Source organism: Podarcis muralis, chromosome 18, assembly GCF_964188315.1.
Source record: "Podarcis muralis chromosome 18, rPodMur119.hap1.1, whole genome shotgun sequence".
Taxonomy (NCBI): Eukaryota; Metazoa; Chordata; class Lepidosauria; order Squamata; family Lacertidae; genus Podarcis; species Podarcis muralis.
In genome coordinates this window covers 6,444,739-6,465,600 of record NC_135672.1, presented here as the reverse complement: position 1 = coordinate 6,465,600, position 20,862 = coordinate 6,444,739, and the positions used below count along the sequence as shown (strand labels likewise).

General features: G+C 48.3%; 1 protein-coding gene across 7 annotated transcripts in view; it reads right to left on the bottom strand.

Moving 5' to 3' along the window:
• PTPRS (protein tyrosine phosphatase receptor type S) overlaps positions 1 to 20,862 on the bottom strand; it is a 295,013-nt gene that overhangs the window by 143,387 nt on the left and 130,764 nt on the right. For all 7 annotated transcript variants that reach the window (XM_077922007.1, XM_077922006.1, XM_077922009.1 and 4 more), the window contains 2 exons: positions 13,761 to 13,906; positions 9,289 to 9,430 (listed from right to left, as the gene is read on the bottom strand). In XM_077922007.1, coding sequence (XP_077778133.1) covers positions 9,289 to 9,430; positions 13,761 to 13,906 — 288 coding nt within the window. The remainder of the gene's footprint in view (positions 1 to 9,288; positions 9,431 to 13,760; positions 13,907 to 20,862) is intronic.

The window sequence follows — 20,862 nt, the reverse complement described above, 5'->3', positions numbered from 1 at the left end:
TTTAACTCTCCCCAGCAGTTACAAATGAGTCCGGCGCAAGGGAAAGGAGAAGTCGATTTTCGCAGCCCGAAAACCAGAGACAGGTCAAAAGGATAGCTTTGTCTGAGCAAAGGAATTGGGGAGGGGGGAGAGAGAGTGTGTGGCTGCACAGAAAAATCTGGTGACACTTTCTGGACCCTCGATTCGATTGCAAACTGGCAACTCCGGGGCGAGCAATTAAAGCAGCCCTGGAGCTCTTGCACCCCAGATTCGCTTCTTGAAAAAACTGGACTTCTGCGACAAGGAAAATGTGTGGTGAAAGGATTCGCTCATAGGTCCAGAGGATTGCAGAGTTGGGAGGGACCCAGGGGGTCATCCAGCCCAACCCCTGCAGTGCAGGAATCTCAAGGAAAGCATCTGTGGTTGATGGACATTCAACCTCCAAGGAGTAAGTTTTATGCTTTCTTTCTTCTTTCAGATCAGGATGAACTCCTCTTTTCTAGGGCGGCAAGTATTGCACAGCATCGTGCAAAACTCTCTAGGGAGAGTTACAGGTAGGTGGCCGTGTTGGTCTGCTGTAGTCGAAACAAAATAAAAAAAATTCCTTCCAGTGGCACCTTGTTGTTTAGTGGTTTAGTCGTGTCCGCCTCTTCGTGACCCCCTGGACCAGAGCACGCCAGGCACTCCTGTCTTCCACTGCCTCCCGCAGTTTGGTCAAACTCATGTTTGTAGCTTCGAGAACACTGTCCCACCATCTCGTCCTCTGTCGTCCCCTTCTCCTTGTGCCCTCCATCTTTCCCAACATCAGGGTCTTTTCCAGGGAGTCTTCTCTTCTCATGAGGTGGCCAAAGGATTGGAGCCTCAGCTTCACGATCTGTCCTTCCAGTGAGCACTCAGGGCTGATTTCCTTCAGAATGGATAGGTTTGATCTTCTTGCAGTCCATGGGACTCTCAAGAGTCTCCTCCAGCACCAGAATTCAAAAGCATCAATTCTTCGGCGATCAGCCTTCTTTATGGTCCAGCTCTCACTTCCATGCATCACTACTGGGAAAACCAGAGCTTTAACTATACGGACCTTTGTCGGCAAGGTGATGTCTCTGCTTTTTAAGATGCTGTCTAGGTTTGTCATCACTTTTCTCCCAAGAAGCAGGCGTCTTTTAATTTCGTGACTGCTGTCACCATCTGCAGTGATCATGGATCCCAAGAAAGTAAAATCTCTCACTGCCTCCATTTCTTCCCCTTCTATTTGCCATGAGGTGAGGGGACCAGTGGCACCTGAGAGACCAACTAAGTTTGTTCTTGGTATGAGCTTTCGTGTGCATGCACACTTCTTCAGATACGGAGAAACAGAAGTCCCCAGACCCGTTATATATAGTGAGAGGGTGGGGAGGGGTATTACTCAGAAGGGTGGTGGGAATGGGTGATTGGCTGATAGGTGTGGTAAACCTGTTAACGACTGCAATTGGTCTTACAGGAAAAAGCAAGGGGTGAGATGACTAAAAATAGCTTTATCATGTTTAATGAGATAAGAATCCAATGTCTCTGTTCAGACCAGATCTCTCCAAGGTTTTAAGTTTGGTTATAAGCTGCAATTCAGCAACTTCTCTTTCCAGTCTATTTCTGAAATTCTTTTGGAATAAGACAGCTACTTTGAGATCTTGTATAGAAGCTTCTGCACAGGGAAGCCCTGGATAAAAGGTCATCGAATCACTGAATTGCAGCATTGCAAGGAATCTCAAGTGGACGCGGGTGGCACTGTGGTCTAAACCACTGAGCCTTGGGCTTGCCGATCGGAAGGTTGGCGGTTCGAATCCCCCCGATGGGGTGAGCTCCCGTTGCTCGGTCCCAGCTCCTGCCAACCTAGCAGTTCGAAAGCACGTCAAAGTGCAAGTAGATAAATAGGTACCGCTCCGGCGGGAAGGTAAACGGCATTTCCGTGCGCTGCTCTGGTTCGCCAGAAGCGGCTTAGTCCTGCTGGCCATATGAGCTGTACGCCGGCTCCCTCGGCCAATAAAGCGAGATGAGCGCCGCAACCCCAGAGTCGGCCACGACTGGACCTAATGGTCAGGGGTCCCTTTACCTTTACCTTAAGGGATCCCAAAGCATTATATAGTCCAGCCCTCTGTAATGCAGGGTTCACAGCTTAAGAATCCCTGACAGATGGCCAACCAACATTTGTTTAAAATCTTCCAGCAAAGAAGAGCCCACCACCTTCTGAGAGAGTCTGTTTCACTGTGAACAGTGACCAGGAGGTTCGTCTTGATGTTGAGTCAGATTCTCATTCTTTTGTAAATGGAAGCCATGGGTTCGAATCCTACCCTCCAGAGCAGGCGAATACAAGCATGCTCCCTCTTCCATGAGACAGCCCTTGAGATATTTGAAGGACTATCCTATCGTCCTGTGTGTCTTCTCTTTCCCAGGCTAAACATCCCCAACTCCTTCAACCACTCCTCACAAGGCTTGGTTTCCAGACCCTTCACCATCTTGGTCACTCTTGTTTTTATGCAGCATCATCTTCTAAACCAGGGGTCAGCAAACTTTTTCAGCAAGGTCCACTATCCCTCAGACCTTGTGGGGGGGCCGGACTATATTTTGAAAAAATAAATGAACGAATTCCTATGGCCCACAAATAATGCAGAGATGCATTTTAAATAAAGGCACACATTCTACTCATGTAAAAACACCAGGCAGGCCCCACAAATAACCCAGAGGTGCATTTTAAATAAAAGGACACTTTCTACTCATGTAAAAACACGCTGATTCCTGGACCGTCCGCGGGCTGGAATGAGAAGGCGATTGGGCCGGATCCGGCCCCTGGGCCTTAGTCGGCCTACCCACCTTCTAAACTCCACGCAAACAAATTAACGATGCGTGCTCACTAAACAAGCCACTGATGTCTAATCTGCCTGGCAACAAACCAGGATAAATATGCTCAATTAACAGGTTGTCTAGAGGCGTCCGGCGTTGCAGCAGCTCACTCAGCCCCCAACATTCCTGCTCAGCCACCCCCAAGTTTGGGGTTCCTGCTGCCCCCACGCAACAGCTCAGAGCTCCCAGGATGCAAATTCATGGAGGAAAGGACTTTTATTATTCTTACTCCCCACTCTCCAGTCCTGGCAGCGGGCCAGTGGGGGGTGGGGGTGGGGTGGGGGGGGACGCAGACAACTTCTGCTTAACGCCAGCAGGGTTTTTCCGGCTGGGTGGCCCCCCCTTTTTTGCTAGCTGGAGAGAGCCGTGGCAATTAGCACATCACCTAACGAAGCTTTGAGAGCCCAGCGAGGGGGTGTTGGCTGCGTTTGAACCGGGAAGCACTAGTCGGCCGCGTAATGAGCGTGCCAGCTGTTCGGTGGCAACTCCCCCTTGTCAGCCGGGTCCCTCCTCGGCTGACACTTTTGCCTGTTTGCCAGGCCCCAACGGAGGGGGAGACAAGACAGGCTGCTTCATGGGTCCCCACCCCAGACGAGCGACAGCTGTGGAGCTTGCAGAGGCCCGGAGCTTGAACAGCTGCAGTTGCGGGGCAATTCCAGCCTTGCGTAATATATCCCCCCCCCCCCCGCTCTTTCCGCACATTTGTATTTGTCACCAAAGAGGGCTCCCCCACGACGGCGCTAAGGATCCATTTAAAACCGTGCCCGCTCCGTGATTTATTCGCTATCAGCGCTCCAGTACTTAATTGTTCATTATTTGTGCTTGTTTGTTTTGCTACCTTGTTCTTTTCCCCAGTTTTTTTTTGGGGGGGGAGACTGCCTTTCCCCCGTTTTTTGTTTGCCATTGCTCACTCCTAAGAATGTGGGTAAAAACGTAAAGGGACCCCTGACTATTAGGTCCAGTCGCGGACGACTCTGGGGTTGCGGCGCACATCTCGCTTTATTAGCCGAGGAGCTGGCATACAGCTTCCGGGTCATGTGGCCAGCATGACTAAACCGCTTCTGGCGAACCAGAGCTGCGCACGGAAACGCCGTTTACCTTCCCGCTGGAGCGGTACCTATTTATCTACTTGCACTTTGACGTGCTTTCGAACTGCTAGGTGGGCAGGAGCAGGGACCGAGCAACGGGAGCTCACCCCGTCGCGGGGATTCAAACCGCCGACCTTCCGATCGGCAAGCCCTAGGCTCTGTGGTTTAACCCACAGCGCCACCCAGGTCCCAGGAATGTGGGGAGAAGCCTTAAATAAGAGTCTAGGGTTGCATCTGGCGCAGCCATCCCGACTGCAGACCCGCAGATGTTAGCAGAGCTCTCTGTAGCGAATATGCAGACTGACAGCATGAAAGCTCATTGCTCTGAAGAACTTTTGATGCGGATGTCGGCTGCAGGCAGGATTCTGGCAGCCGAGCGATGGAAATATTTGGGAAAAAAATATGCATTTCTTGTTGTGGTTTCGGAACCTACGGATTTGGGCTACTGAGGAAAACATGCACATTTCTGGTCCCTTCTCAATTCTATGATTTTATTTCCTGTGCTTTGGACTCAAGATGCCCAACGTTGATCATCCACGCTAGCTCAGGAAATACGGAAGTTGTGATTAATATTGCTGTTTCCCCATTTCTTCCCCTTATCATTTATTGTTTGTTTGCTTTGTATACAGTGGTACCTCAGGTTAAGTACTTAATTCGTTCTGAAGGTCTGTTCTTAACCTGAAACTGTTCTTAACCTGAAGCACTACTTTAGCTAATGGGGCCTCCTGCTGCCGCCGGAGCTCAATTTCTGTTCTCATCCTGAAGCAAAGTTCTTAACCCGAGGTACTATTTCTGGGTTAGCGGAGTCTGTAACCTGAAGCGTATGTTACCCGAGGTACCACTGTATAGCACAAGCAGGCTTGCTCAAAGATTCAGATCTCTCAGGTGAGAGAGACTGATCAGGTATCTGATTTAACTTTTTGTTAGGGGATAGGTCCCCCTGACGCACCTTTGAAAAAGTGGCCAGTTTTTGCCTCGAAAGCGGCGATTTTAAGGAGGAAAGTCTGTGGGGGATGAGAGGTTAAACTCCAACTCTTATCTAAAAGAAGCCCTGGTTTTAATGATTATTTTTACTGTGTGTTTTTAATTCTGTTTAATGCATTTTATTTCGTAATGGCTCCGGCTTCACGAACAAATATTACTCGTATTCATACATTGCATGACGTAATACTCCGCTACTGCGTTTTTGGGTTGTTAGTAATGGTAACGTTGAAAGCTGCCTTCTACTGACATAGACCAATTGCTCCATCTAGCCCAGTGTTGTCTACACTGGCTGGCAGCAGCTCTCCAGTATTTCTGAGAGGGGTTCTCTCCCGGACTTACTGGAAGATGCTTGAACTTGGAGCCTTCTGCGCTCCACATATGAGCTACAGCCCATTCCCTAAAGAGTCAGTCCTCGTGACTGAATAAAGAGCTGATTTAAACAGTAATATTGAAGGAATGGGTTTCCCAAACCCAAAACTGACTGTGCAGGCAGTTTGAAACTGCACCAAAATCCCTATTTTTCCTTAGCTAAAATGCTTTAACTTGAGCTCTTGAGCCAAAACCCAGCTGTATAAACAAGTGCTCAGAGCCCTCTCCTTTATCAGTTTGTGACGGCAAGGATGGCCTTGACTGTACCAGTAGAACAGGGAAGACACGTCTGTGCCTTATCTTATATCCTGACCACAAACACGCACAGACCTAGTCTGGGAACAGCGCCAGAGGGTGTTCTTGGAGATGGTGACCTCTTGCTCCAAGATAAGAGTGTAGGAAGGAAAACCCTTTTATGGTCAGAAGTATAGGAAGGAATACCCTTTTATGGTTAAGAGTGCCGGAGCAGGAACATCTGTGATGTCAACCTGCGTGTACAAGCTGACGTGGCTGGATTCCTGGGGAAGGGGGGGGGGAGGGTGCCTGGAGGATATATATACTGCATGAAATTTCTCATTTCTTTGGACTTGCTGTGGACTGACCATGCAAGTGCCTTCTGCTATCCGGAGAGCAGAATAAACTCTTTCTTGGAATCAACCTCGGTGTCATTGAATTCCTTCCTCCCTCTCGGGAACAACGCAGACCCTATCGGTGAACTCCAATAAGGCTACAATATAGAGAGCTACCTTATACGGCTTCAGACTTCTGGTCCACCTAGCCCAATATTGTCTACACTGACTGGCAGCTGCTCTCCAAGATTTCAAACACGGGTCTTTCTCAGCCCTACCTAGAGATGCTGAGGAGTGAACCTGGGGAAATCTGTGGGGAAAGCAGCTTTTTTTTTGGGGGGGGGTGTAGGGGATTCCAAAATTTGCAGAAATACAGTAACATCTTAAGTGTGAGTGGAATCGAAACCTGCCTAATAAGGACTGAGCAATTCCCAGGTAGCCACAGAACTGACTGCCCATGGAGGGGAAAGAAATTGGAAACTGAGCGGCAGAACACACGGAATGGCGCATCTTGGAAAAGGAATGGCTGGCTGATGCTCTCAACAGGCTGACGCACTCTACACGACCACATTTTGCAGCGTAGTAGCAAATCGCTTTCGGGTGCGGCATGGGGAACAATTCGCCAATGAATGCTGTGGTCTAAACCACGGAGCCTCTTGGGCTTGCTGATCAGAAGGTTGGTGGTTCGAATCCCCGCGACGGGGTGAGCTCCCATTTCTGAGTCCCTGCTCCTGCCAACCTAGCAGTTCGAAAGCACACCAGTGCAAGCAGATAAATAGGTACCACTCTGGCGGGAAGGGAAACGGCATTTCAATGCGCTCTGGTTTCCGTCATGGTGTCTCGTTGTGCCAGAAGCAGTTTAGTCCTGCTGGCCACATGACCCGGAAAGCTGTCTGTGGACAAACGCCGTCTCCCTCGGCCTGAAAGCGAGATGAGTGCTGCAACCCCATAGTCGCCTTTGACTGGATTAACCGTGCAGGGGTCCTTTACCTTTTATGAAGCTTTTGAAATTTCTGACAGCTGAAGCACTTTTTTTCTCTGACTTGAACTTCATTCGTATGAACCTTCTGAAAAAGTTTCAACTTTGAAAGTGTCTAGGCACGGGTAGGCAAACTAAGGCCCAGGGGCGGGATCCAGCCCAATAGCCATCTAAATTCGGCCCACGGACAGACCAGGAATCAGTGTGTTTTACATGAGTAGAATGTGTCTTTTTATTTAAAATGCATCTCTGGGTTAATTGTGGGGCCTGCCTGGTGTTTTTACATGAGTAGAATGTGTGGTTTTATCTCGGTTATTTGTGGGGCAAAATAACCCCCCCCCCAAAAGCATAGTCCAGCCCCCCACAAGGTCTGAAGGACAGCGAACCGGCCCCCTGCTGAAAATGTTTGCTGACCCCTGGTCTAAGGTGTACGAACTTGCTCTCTCGTCGTCACTGCACCAGGCGTAATTGACTGAGCCCAACAACAGAGATGCGAGGGACTGATCCAGCCACTGGGCTGACTGGAAGAAGGCAAGTTCAGCGCGGCAGTCCTTGCAAACAATCCATGGAAGGCTGTTCTGACCAAACGATCCTGCAACAACTTACACAGAGGAGTGGCGAAGTTATGCACCCTCAGAGGATGCTGGTGTTAAAGGAGGGAGCTCAGAACAGTGAATTGTGCAGAGGGGAGAGGAGACTAAAGTTTTATTTTTTAAAATAATAATAAAATGTCATGTTTTGGGGGAGAGAAGTTCAGCAGCTAAAAAACTGGTGTGCCTGCAAAAGCCCCCAGATCCAGTCCTGTTTAAAATGATGAGATGTTCAGTGATGGAGGGTGGGGGAGGAATCCCTCTCTCGGCCCGTTACCCTAGAGACACGCTGTCAGTCAGAATTAAGAGCAATATCGGGGGAGACAGTCTATCGCAGTAAGAGAGCTTCCTGTGCTCCTAACAACAAGAAGGGTAATATTTCATTTTCCCAGAAACCATCACAAACAACTAGAAACGCAGCGGAGACATATCTGTTGCCCTCCAATCCCAGCCCCTTGAGACGCTGTTAAGATAAAGCGGTGCCTCGCCTGATACGGAAACTTCCCCCTGCTTAACTCCCGACAGCGGAGATCCTCGTCAAAGCGACACCTTGCCACTCACTGGGAGAGGCAGACGGCGAAGCAGCCCAACGTGTTGGCATCGCAGAACAAGGACTTGGGGGCCTCTTGCTGAGCTCCAGGAACGCCACCTGCTCCTTTGCAAGGTGGAGTGGCAGTCGGTTGAACGTACGGGAGCAACGGGGAATAGGGGTTGGGGCTGTGGTCTAAACCACTGAGCCTCTTGGGCTTGCCGATCAGAAGGTTGGCGGTTTGAATCCCCGCGATGGGGTGAGCTCCCGTTGCTCGGTCCCGGCTCCTGCCAACCTAGCAGTTCAAAAGCACGTCAAAGTGCAAGTAGATAAATAGGTACCACTCCGGCAGGAAGGTAAACAACGTTTCTGTGCGCTGCTATGGTTTTGCCAGAAGTGGCTTAGTCCTGCTGTCCACATGACCCGGAAAAACTGTCTGCGGACAAACGGCGGCTCCCTCGGCCTGTAAAGCGAGATGAGCGTCGCAACCCCCGAGTCATCCGCGACCGGACTTAACTGTCAGGGGTCCCTTAAAGGTAAAGGGACCCCTGACCATTAGGTCCAGTCGTGGCCGACTCTGGGGTTGCAGCGCTCATCTTGCTTTATTGGCTGAGGGAGCCGGCGTACAGCTTCCAGGTCATGTGGCCAGCAGGACTAAGCCGCTTCTGGCGAACCAGAGCAGCGCACGGAAACGCCGTTTACCTTCCTGCCAGAGCGGTACCTATTTATCTACTTGCACTTTGACGTGCTTTCGAACTGCTGGGTTGGCAGGAGCTGGGACTGAGCAACGGGAGCTCACCCCGTTGCGGGGATTTGAAGTGCCGACCTTCTGATCGGAAAGTCCTAGGCTCACAGCTCCTTACCTTTACCTTATTTTTATGGGAGCAAGAGAAAGTGCAAGGCGTTCCCTTGCTGAGAAAACAAGGAGGAGGTGCAGAACTTCCTGCAGGAACTATCTGCTATTATTATTATTATTATTATTATTATTATTATTATTATTATTATTATTATTATTATTATTATTATTCATGGACTTAAGGCAGTTTTCAGCTAAAAATAAGAACAGCTGGCGACATAGGGGGAAATCATTAAAAAACAATTAAACATGGATAGAGTTAAGCCTACCTATTAAAAGCATACGGACAATTGCATTAAAAATGGCAGAGCACCAGCCCTTGCCTTAAAAGAACTCTAGTCTGCTGGAATTTTCTACTGGCAGATCCAACGCACATTCAACTTGCCCTGCAGAGCTTTATCCCAGATACGCAGCCTTGGAATATTGGAGAGACGAGACACAAAGCAATGAAAGTTCTGCCCCGCCGCAGGAATTTACCTCTCAGGACAGTCAGTTTGGCGTTGACGGTGATCTCTGCCACGGAGTTCTGGGCAACGCATTCGTAAATGTTTTCGTCCCTGGGGGTGCGGAGCGGCTGGATCCTCAGGACAGCGCCGGCACCTTCGTCAAACTCAATCGTCTGAAACGGGGAGAGGAAGAGAAAGTAAGTGTTAAAAGGCCAAGGAGTTTTCGGGGAGGGGTTGCTGTTAGCAGAGCACATCTCCAAGTCCCTGTTCCCCCCTTCCCGTATTTTGTTGTCTCAGACTCAACGGAAATAACCCTGTACAGTCGTACCTTGGTTTTCGAATAGATTAGTTCTCAAAGGTTTTGGCTCCCCAATGCTGCAAATCCGGAAGTGACTGTTCCGGTTTGCGAACTACTTTTGGAAGCTGAACATCCGGCGGGGCTTCCGATTGGCTGCAGGAGCTTCCTGCAGCCAATCAGAAGCCGCGCTTTGGTTTCCGAACGTTTTGGAAGTCGAATGGACTTCTGGAACAGATTCCGTTCGACTTCCAAGGTACGACTATTTTAAAACTGAGCGTACAATGATAACAGTCATGTAGAAGATGCATAATTTGGGTCTGACTTCTTGCAATTTTGAGTCAACCACTGTTCTCTATCGGACACCCACCTCTGACACCCCTTCTTTCTCTTTTTAATTTTTTATATATTTTATGATATTCAATTGTATACATTTCAATAATTTTACAATCGTTTTAACATTTCAAAACTCGACTTCCTTCCCCCTCTTTCTGCGGTTCCTTAAATTTATTTCTAATATTTGCTGCATATCCAAATGAACTTAAATTTGCTCATTTATAAATCTACTTTAAATAGATACTCTTTTAACTGCAGGTTATTGCAACAACCCTACCAACGTTCTTATCTGTTTACAGTTTGTTTGTAAATGTTCAATAAAACATTTCCATTCTTTTATAAAAAGTTCGTTATTTGATTTCTTATTCTTCCAGTAAGTTTTGCCATTTCTGCATATTCCATGAGTTTTCGCATCCATCCTTCTTTCGCTGGGACTTCTTCTTCTTTCCATTTTTGGGCAAGTAACATTCTTGCCGCTGTGATCGCGTGCCTGAATGAATTTCTATAGAGTTTGGGTAGTTCTGTCCCTGTAATTCCCCAAAAGAAAGCTTCTGGGTTTTTTCTTTTACAAACGTTATTTTAAACATCTTTTTCAATTCATTATATATCATTTCCCAGTATACCACATATGATAAAAAGAACTTTCTTTCTCTTTACATTTCCAACACTCGTTTGATTTGTATTTACCGTATTTTTCGCTCTATAGGACGCACCGGAACATAGGACGCACCTTGTTTTAGAGGGGTAGAACAAGAAAAAAAATTCCCCCCTCTCTGCTCAGCGCCCCTTCAGTGAAGCGGCAGGAGAAACGGAGCCCCTTCCATTGCTCCTCCCGCTTGGCTGAAGGGGCGCTGGACAGCTCTCCCTCTCTGCTGAAGCCAGGAGAGTCTTGCTCCCCCAGCTTCAGCAAAAGGAACCCGAAGCCTGCAGAGCGCAGCACGAGATTTGAAATCTGGTTTGGAGAATGAAGAATGGAGAGATCTAAATTTGATCAAGGTGGAAGCTGGAGCTTTTGGGACATTTGGACTTAAAAGGATTAAGAAACAAGATTTGAGCTCCACTTTTAAATATGGAGGTCTGGCTGGAAGAAATATGGACATTATTGGGACAGAGCTTCTCCGAGATTTGGTGTTTAATACAAAGGACTATCAAAAAAACCGGCAGAGAGGAATTGAGAGAGAATTAAGAGCCTCGGACGTGAGGTCTCCAGGCTGATAGCAGATAGACTGATGGACATTCGTTGGGGATCGAAACCGGGAAAGGGGGGTGGGGTTTGGGAATCCAAAGGGTGTACAATTATATTCTGATTTCTTTTATTCTGTTTTGTTATTAGTATAAAAATTGGGGAATTCGTGGAAGGGAATTTGGGTCGACTTTAGAAAAAGGTATTAAGAATGAGTGTTGACGTATAAAGACTGATGTTTATAAGTTAAAATTGGTTATATAAAATGAACTAAATATAATAAGGTTAAAAATTGGGGACAAAAACTTGTTGAACTAACAATTGGAATTGGAATACAAGAAGGGAAGGTGTGGGGAAGTCAGGGAAATATGTTATTGAAAATAAGGATACGTTGTAATTTTTCTTTTTTCTTTTTTTCTGGATTTTTTGAAAATTTCAATAAATATTTAAAAAAAACAAAAAACAGAGCGCAGCAAGACTCTCCCGGCTTCAGTGAAAGAAACCTGAAGCTTGCGGGAACTCGCGCTGCACTCCGAAGGCTTCAGGCGGCTATCCCTGAAGCCTGGAGAGTGAGAGGGGTCGGTGCGCACCGACCCCTCTCGCTCTCCAGGCTTCAGCGAAAGCAACGCGAAGCCTCCGGAGCGCAGACGGAGCGTTCCCTCCATGCTCCGCATTGCTCCGCGTTGCTTTCGCTGAAGCCAAGAAGCCTGCATTTGCTCCATAGGACGCACACACATTTCCCCTTAATTTCTGGAGGGGAAAAAGTGTGCCCTATAGAGCGAAAAATACGGTATACATTTTTTGCCAATTTCTCTTTCTTTCTCTGTCACCCCTTCTCTCTCCTGCTCCCCCCCCACTTCCTCTCTGACACCCCACTCCCCCCTCAGCAGCCTTCCAGAGGAAGAACAACGCTTTCAAGATGTCTCAACGGACTGACTACAGAGAGCTTTTTGAAACCAGGCTGAGAGTTGCAGGTTGCCCTTAAAAACGACGGGAGAGAAATCTGTTGCATACGTACGTTGACAAAAACAGGGACTAAAATCACATCACTCTCACACACATACACACTTCACACTGCCCTTCCTCTGAGTCCATCAGACAGAAAAACAACAACCCAGCGACAGATTTGCCATTCGGATTTCCTATTTCCTGCACCGCACGACAGCTATTTTGTGCAGGAGATGAAAATCCTCCTCCCTCCATAGCTTGTGCGTGGAGAAACATGTGAAGAGACGTAAAAGACTTTGCACTGGGGGGGGGGGTAGGAGAGGGGCACAGAACAAAACACCCTGGGGACGCCGAAAGGATGCTTAAAAAAATTTAAGCGGCATTTCCATCTCAAACAACACTTTGAGGGACTAAAGATTGCACATGCACGATTTTATCCTACCGGTACTCCCAAAAGGACGCACTGCTGTTGCTCAACCCGCTTCCCACTTTACAGTCATACCTCGGGATAAATACGCTTCAGGTTGAGTGCTTTCGGGTTGCGCTCATGTAACGGAGCATGTTACTTCCGGGTTTCGCCGCTCGCGCATGCACAGACGGTCAAAATGATGTCACGCACATGCGCGGAAGTGGCGAAACGCGACCCGCGCAGATGTGCTATTGCGTCTTACGTTCTGTTCAGGATGCGAATGGGGCTCCAGAACGGATCCCGTTCGCATCCCGAGGTACCACTGTATCTTCTCAGCAAGCCTGTGATGTAGGCTGAGAGACGGCAACTGGCTGAAGGACACCCAGTCTGTCTCCCCGGGATTCGAACCTGGCTCCCAGTTCCTCTCCCAACAACCCGTCTCTCCCTCCTGCCCCCCTCCCCAATTGATGATGATCCATTAATTGCATTTATACCCCCCATCTTCCCTCCAAGGGGCTCAATGTGATGTACATGGTTCTCTCGCCCTCCTCATTTTATCCTCACAACAGCCGTGTGAGGTAGGGCTGAGGTGGAGAGACTGTGGTCACCCTGTTAGCTTCACGTGGCCAAGCAGAGATTTCAGCCCTGGTTTCCCTGGTCCTCCTCCCACACACAAACCACTGATTATGATCACTGATTTATAAACCTCCTCCTAAACATCATCTAAACCAGGAATGTCCAAAGTCCATTTCGGGGGGGCCTAATCTAGGTTTTATCTTGCCCCTGTGGCAGTTTATTTCTCGGGGTCAAATCCTAAAAAAAGCGGAAAATTTTCAATCCTAAAAAAAGCCAACAACTTTGGTTGGCCCTCACGCATAATAATTATAATAATAATTAACAACAACAATAATAATAATTTATTCTTTATACCCCGCCCATCTGGCTGGGTTTCCCCAGCCACTCTGGGTGGCTTCCAACACAATATTAAAACACAGTAATGCCTCAAACATTAAAAGCTTCCCTAAACAGGGCTGCCTGCAGATGTTGTCTAAAAGTCTGGTAGTTGTTGTTCATGTTCACTTCATCAAATCTGGCCCTCTTTGGAAAAAAATTGGGCACCCCTGATATAAACTTTAGACCCTTGAGAACATTTTAAAAACATGCAAACAACAGATGTGTTTGAAGCAACATTAGAGTCCTAAATGCTCCCATGTCAAGAATCTAATTTTTTTTCCATCGCAGGGGTTGGACTAGATGGCCCCGGGGTGCCTTCCGACTCCAGGGTTCTAGGACGCCCTTATTCTCCCCCCTGTAAAGGCAGGAGACGCTTACCTCAAACCTCTGGGAGTTCACTTTCTTCCCCTTTTTGTTCCAGGTGACGCGGGGCTTGGGGTCTCCCCTCGCTTGGCAGACGAAGGACGCCACCCCTCCAGAGACCCCGATCTGGTCCACAGGATTCTTGATGAACTCGGGGGGACCTTTATGTGCAAGAAACAGAAAGGGGTGCGGGGAGGAGGGAGGGAGAGAATATTGAATAACTTGAAATATTTCACAAATGACGAATAAAGAAAGAGTCAAATTGTACAGATTTTAAGACCAAATTTGTAAGCTTTCAAAAACCAGCAAACCTCAGGTGAGTTGCTTCGCTCTTTAACTATTAGTTTGCCTTATTGCACACCTATTTAAGCATTTTGCAGCATATAATGTGTGCCGAGGAAGGCAACCAAGATGTCAAGGGTCTGGAAATTAAGACACGTGCTGAATTGCGGAGGGAATTAGGTATGTTTAGACTGGAAAAGAGGAAACAGAGAGGAGATAGGACAGTTATCTTCAGATATCTCTCTCATATGGAGGATGGAGAAGTCGTGTTTTCTCCTGCTCTGGAGGGTAGGACTCGAACTCAGGGCTTCACGTTACAAGGAATGAGATTCCGACTAAACACCAGGAAGAACTTTCTGACAGTAAGAGCTGTTAAGACTGTGGAACGGTCTCCCTCGGGAGGTTGTGGACTCCCCTTCCTTGGAGGTTTTTAAGCAGTGTTTGGAGGCCACAAAATTCTGGAACAGCCACAGGCCTTAAAATTTACCCATCATGTGGTTTGCTGGTTTAATGGTTGATCGGGACAATGTGTCACGGTCCAGTTCACGGACTATCAAAGTCCTAGCGAAGGACGTCGGGAACGGGGGCAAGTTGGCGGGGTGGGAGTAGGAACGGGAGTCTAGAAGCCAGGAGTTGGGAAGCAAAGAGTCCAAGGGTCAGGGAGCCGGGAGTCTAGACGCCAAGGGTCCAAGGATCAAGAAGCAGGGAGTCACAAAGTCAAACACAGCAGGGCAGGGAACATGTTGCTGTGGCAAAGAGCTGAAGGGAAACGCTGACCTTGTATCCCTTCCTGGCTCTTGCCACCAGGTGCTGTGAGTTACCAATCGGCCTCACCTGTGCGGCCGCACCTTGCCTCTCCAGAACAAACTTAGGAAGCCCCCAGTCCTGCAAAGCCCTACTGGTCACATGGCCTGGCTCCTGCACGCACACCTGACACCCTTTCCATTAGTGTCAGAATACATTTATGGGATGGCGGGGGTGGCGTTCGCTGCAGCTGCATCACACCCAGCAGACATGTGCAATCTGCACTATGCAACATTTTGCAGCTGCACATAAACCCACTCCTGTCCTCAAGAATGGCAGAAGGCAGCTTTATGACCAAGAGCGTTTGCGCGGGTTGGGGTTTTGTGTTTTTTTGGAAGGGGAGGAAATCACCCGAGCACAGCTGTGGCTCTGCTATTTCAGTATTTCAGTAAATTTCAAGCTAACGAGACGGGAAGAGGCAAGGATGGAAGTGAAATAAGGAGAGAGACAGATGCCACGCAGAGAGAAAGAGTTCCTCACATCGGGTCCTGTCCCAAATCAGCTCTGGGTAACTTGCAGTCGGAACCCAAACCAAGCGGAACCATAGCGGTCAACTGTCCCTTATTTGGCAGGAAACTCCCTTATCCCAGCGCCGTGTCCCGCTGCTGTCCCTTATTGATGATGTCCCTTAAATTTCCCGGGTTTCAAAGGAAGCAGCTCCTCTCCCTCCCTCCCTGCTTGCCTGGGGACTCGCCTTTGCTCAGCGCTTCCCAGCGGAGAGGTGACGGTGGTTTTCCTTGCTGCATCCCCTTTGCCGGGTTGCTGCGCTGTGGGAACCACCGCTTGAGGCTTCGTTTGGCTGCTGGCTGGGCTTTCTGCCTTTGGCTCGGAGGGGCTCAGAAGTTGAACATACCTCTGTTCTGAAAATCCCTTATTTTGGCTGCTGATCCCTTATTTTCGAGGCTGCTGGTCCCTTATTTTCAAATCTGCAAGTTGACAGCTATGAGCAGAACCCCACCCCAAAACCGACCTCACAATTTATTTTTCTGGTGCAGAGGCCCAGTTGCACCATGCAATCGATGCCTCACCAGTCCACTTTAAACGGTTAAAATATTATGACTTAGGGTGAGTGTGTCTGAACTTAACAGCGCTTAGTTGATTTTGGGGTCGCTGTTTAGATAATGTTGTTAATACTGTTTTATAGATTACAAATGCCGCATTGATTTGTTAATCATATAATACGACTTTTGCTGTAGTTGTTTAGCTTATAAGCTGCTGTTTCGTTAACAGCGTTTCATAGATCCATTGATCTATCCATTGTTCCACTGATGTGTTTATTTTTTGTCATATGAGCATTTATTTGTGATGCTCTATTATGCTGTTCGGGACGCGGGTGGCGCTGTGGGTAAAAGCCTCAGCGCCTAGGGCTTGCTGACTGAAAGGTCGGCGGTTCGAATCCCCGCGGCGGGGTGCGCTCCCGTTGCTCGGTCCCAGCGCCTGCCAACCTAGCAGTTCGAAAGCACCCCCGGGTGCAAGTAGATAAATAGGGACCGCTTACTGGCGGGAAGGTAAACGGCGTTTCCGTGTGCTGCGCTGGCTCGCCAGATGCAGCTTGTCACGCTGGCCACGTGACCCGGAAGTGTCTTCGGACAGCGCTGGCCCCCGGCCTCTTGAGTGAGATGGGCGCACAACCCCAGAGTCTGTCAAGACTGGCCCGTACGGGCAGGGGTACCTTTACTTTACCTTTATTATGCTGTTCTTGTTTATTGTTTGTAAGCCACTTTGAGATTCATTTGAATGGAAAGATCAAAATCCTGGGAATTGTGTGGTTTGCTGTGGGCGCTATGGGTTGATAGGAGGACACCCCCCCCCCCCATTCTGCTCACAGAACGGCAATTCCCTTTTAAAATATTTTTATTGAGACTTTTCAACATACATTATTATTATTATTATTATTATTATTATTATTATTATTATTATTAATACCCCGCCCTCCCTAGCCAAGGCCGGCCTCAGGGCGGCTAACAAGCAATAATAAAAACAAGTTGAATGAATACAACTTAAAAACAAGGTTAAAATACAACATTAAAATATTGAAACATTAAAGTATTCAAATGCAGCCTCATCACAGGAGGAGAAAGGAAAATGTAAGAGGGGGAGGGAATCAGATTGACTTCAAGCCAAAGGCCAGGCGGAACGACTCTGTCTTACAGGCCCTGCAGAAAGAAATCAGATCCTGCAGGGCCCTGCTCTCATGAGACAGAGCGTTCCACCAGGCCGGGGCCAGTGTTGAAAAGGCCCTGGCTCTGGTTGAGGCTACTCTGACTTCCTTAGGGCCCTGGGCCTCTAGGGTGTTGTTATTTATGGACCTTGAGGCTCTCCGTGGGGCATACCGGGAGAGGCAGTCCCGTAGGTACGAGGGTCCTAGGCCGTGAAGGGCTTTAAAGGTCAAAACCAGCACCTTAAATCTGACCCTGTACTCCACCGGGAGCCAATGCAGCTGGAAAAGCACTGGGTGAATATGCTCCCATGGCAGAGACCCCGTGAGGAGCTTCACTGCAGCATTCTGCACCCGCTGGAGTTTCTGGGACAGCTTCAAGGGCAGCCCCGCGTAGAGAGAATTACAGTAGTCAAGCCTGGAGGTGACCGTCGCATGGATCACTGTGGCCAGGTCGGGGCAGGAAAGGGACTCTCAAGAGTTTCCTCCAGCACCTGAATTCAAAAGCATCCATTCTTCGGCGATCAGCCTTCTTTATGGTCCAGCTCTCACTTCCGTACATCACTACTGGGAAAACCATAGCTTTAACTATACAGACCTTTGTTGGCAAGGTGATGTCTCTGTTTTTTAAGATGCTGTCTAGGTTTGTCATTGCTTTTCTCCCAAGGAGCAGGCGTCTTTTAATTTCGTGGCTGCTGTCACCGTCTGCAGTGATCATGGAGCCCAAGAAAGTAAAATCTCTCACTGCCTCCATTTCTCCCCCTTCTATTTGCCAGGAGTTGATGGGACCAGTGGCCATGATCTTCGTTTTTTTGAGGTTGAGCTTCAGACCATATTTTGCGCTCTCCTCTTCCACCCTCATTAAAAGCTTCTTTAATTCCTCCTCACTTTCTGCCATCAAGGTTGTGTCATCTGCATTCTCTCTCTAGCATCTAGATATAATTTCCCCGCCCCAACTTCAACTTCTTTCCCTGAGTTGCCTCGTCTTCCTTGACTGAAGACGTATTTTTAGCCTTGTCTCGTTGCGGGGAAGATTCTTGCAGGCAGGTAAGTGTCCAGTGAAACAGAAGCAGCAAGATTCACGCACCCCCCCCCCCAAATGAATACCAACAGCTTCTTCCAGGCTCGGCGACTACAAGGTACCCAAACGCCTTGCACACCTTTCAGAGCGAACTCTGACCCGCCTAGCGCCCTCAAGCGTGTTCTGTCCCTGCCACAACACTTGACATCGCTGCCACACGGAGCAGAGCATGAGCCGCTGACAAAAGGCGAGCAAGCTTTGGCTTTTGATGTGCACAAGGGGCACGATCCGCTTGGATTTAACTCAGCTCCAGCACGGAGCACTTTTGGAGACGCGCCATGCAGGCGAAGGGGGACGCAAAACGGGGGTTGCCTGTGTGCACCTCAAAGCACCGTTTCTGAAGTTTCGTGGGATCCTAGCAATTGTAGGGCTGGAAGGGACCTCGAGGGTTATGTAGTCCCAAATCCCTGAAATGCAGGTTTGGAAACAGCAGCAATTGCCGACAGTAGAAGAATGGCGACAGAAGGTAATGGAATATGCAGAAATAGCTAAATTAATTGGGGAAATCCGACAACAGGGCGAAGAAACATTTCAAAAAGAATGGGAAAAAGTTATGTCGTACATAGGGAAGATAAGGTGAAATAGTGAAATCCGTAGAATTGAAATAAACCTCATAATGTGAAATACAAAGAAAATTCTTGTTGTTGTTGTTTAGTCATAGAATAGAATAGAATCATAGAGTTGGAATAGACCACAAGGGCCATCGAGTCCAACCCCCTGCCAAGCAGGAAACACCATCAGAGCACTCCTGACATATGGTTGTCAAGCCTCTGCTTAAAGACCTCCAAAGAAGGAGACTCCACCACACTCCTTGGCAGCAAATTCCACTGTCCAACAGCTCTTACTGTCAGGAAGTTCTTCCTAATCTTTAGGTGGAATCTTCTTTCTTGTAGTTTGGATCCATTGCTCCGTGTCCGCTTCTCTGGAGCAGCAGAAAACAACCTTTCTCCCTCCTCTATATGACCTCCTTTTATATATTTGAACATGGCTATCATATCACCCCTTAACCTCCTCTTCTCCAGGCTAAACATGCCCAGCTCCCTTAGCCGTTCCTCATTAGGCATCGTTTCCAGGCCTTTGACCATTTTGGTTGCCCTCCTCTGGACACGTTCCAGTTTGTCAGTGTCCTTCTTGAACTGTGGTGCCCAGAACTGGACACAGTACTCCAGGTGAGGTCTGACCAGAGCAGAATACAGTGGCACTATTACTTCCCTTGATCTAGATGCTATACTCCTATTGATGCAGTCCAGAATTGCATTGGCTTTTTTAGCTGCCGCGTCACACTGTTGCCTCATGTCAAGTTTGTGGTCAACCAAGACTCCTAGATCCTTTTCACATGTACTGCTCTCAAGCCAGGTGTCACCCATCTTGTATTTGTGCCTCTCATAGTCGTGTCCGCCTCTTTGTGACCCCCTGGACCAGAGCACGCCAGGCACTCCTGTCTTCCACTGCCTCCCACAGTTTGGTCAAACTCATGCTGGTAGCTTCCAGAACAGTCTCCAGCCATCTGGTCCTCTGTCGTCCCCTTCTTGTGCCCTCCATCTTTCCCAGCATCAGGGTCTTTCCCAGGGAGTCCTCTCTTCTCATGAGGTGGCCAAAGTCTTGGAGCCTCAGCTTCAGGATCTGTCCTTCCAGTGAGCACTCAGGGCTGATTTTATGCCAAGGTACACATGGCAAAATAAACCTATTCTTTTATCTGGCATGAAGGTGGCTGAGAGGAGCCTTCAACCCACGGAAGTGAAGTATTTTTTTAAATATATTTTTTTAAACCCACCGGTAACAAGAGAGGGCCTGTTGGGTGCTGAATATATATGTGCATATCTTTAAAAGGAAATAGCGAAATAAACGTCCTATTCTTCCTGCCGCCTCTGTGGCATCTGTCATCGGCACAGGGACAAAAAGAACCCCCTTCACAATTCAAATTCTGCTGATGCAAAGAACCTGTGGGATGGGCATGCTGAAAATTTCGTGCATATCTACGTAGGCAAATGTAGATCTTTTGGGGTGGGGGTGGGGGATCAGAGCAGGTCAAAAGATGGGAATCTAGGAGGTCCCAAATGCACTATGCCAGGGGTCAGCAAACTTTTTCAGCAGGGGGCCGGTCCACTGTCCCTCGGACCTTGTGGGGGGGCCGGACTATATTTTGGAGGAAAAAAATCAGTGGTACCTCGGGTTAAGTACTTAATTTGTTCCGGAGGTCCATTCTTAACCTGAAACTGTTCTTAACCTTAACTGCAGGAGCACGATTTCTGTTCTCATCCCGAAGCAAAGTTCTTAACCTGAAGCACTATTTCTGGGTTAGCAGAGTCTGTAACCTGAAGCGTATGTAACCCGAGGTACCACTGTAAATGAACAAATTCCTATGCCCCACAAATAACCCAGAGATGCATTTTAAATAAAAGGACACAGTCTACTCATGTAAAAACACGCTGATTCCCGGACTGTCCGTGGGCTGGATTTCAAAGGCGATTGGGCCAGATCCGGCCCCCGGGTCTTAGTTTGCCTATCCATGCACTATGCATTTAAAGCAGAGCCATCCCACTTGAAACAGTCGTGGTTTTCCCCAAAGCATCCTGAGAAAACTTTGTTATGGGGGCTGATTGGACCCTCTGCCCCCCTTAAGAGATCTGCAATTCCCAGAGTCCCCTGCCAAGAGATAAGAATGGCTGTATGCACCCTTAAAAAACTACACCTCCCAGGATCCTTTGGGAGAAGCCATGTCTGCTTAAAGCAGGACGATACAGTGGTCCCTTTATCCTTCCGGAAGTCTGTTCCAACACCAAAGCGTTCCA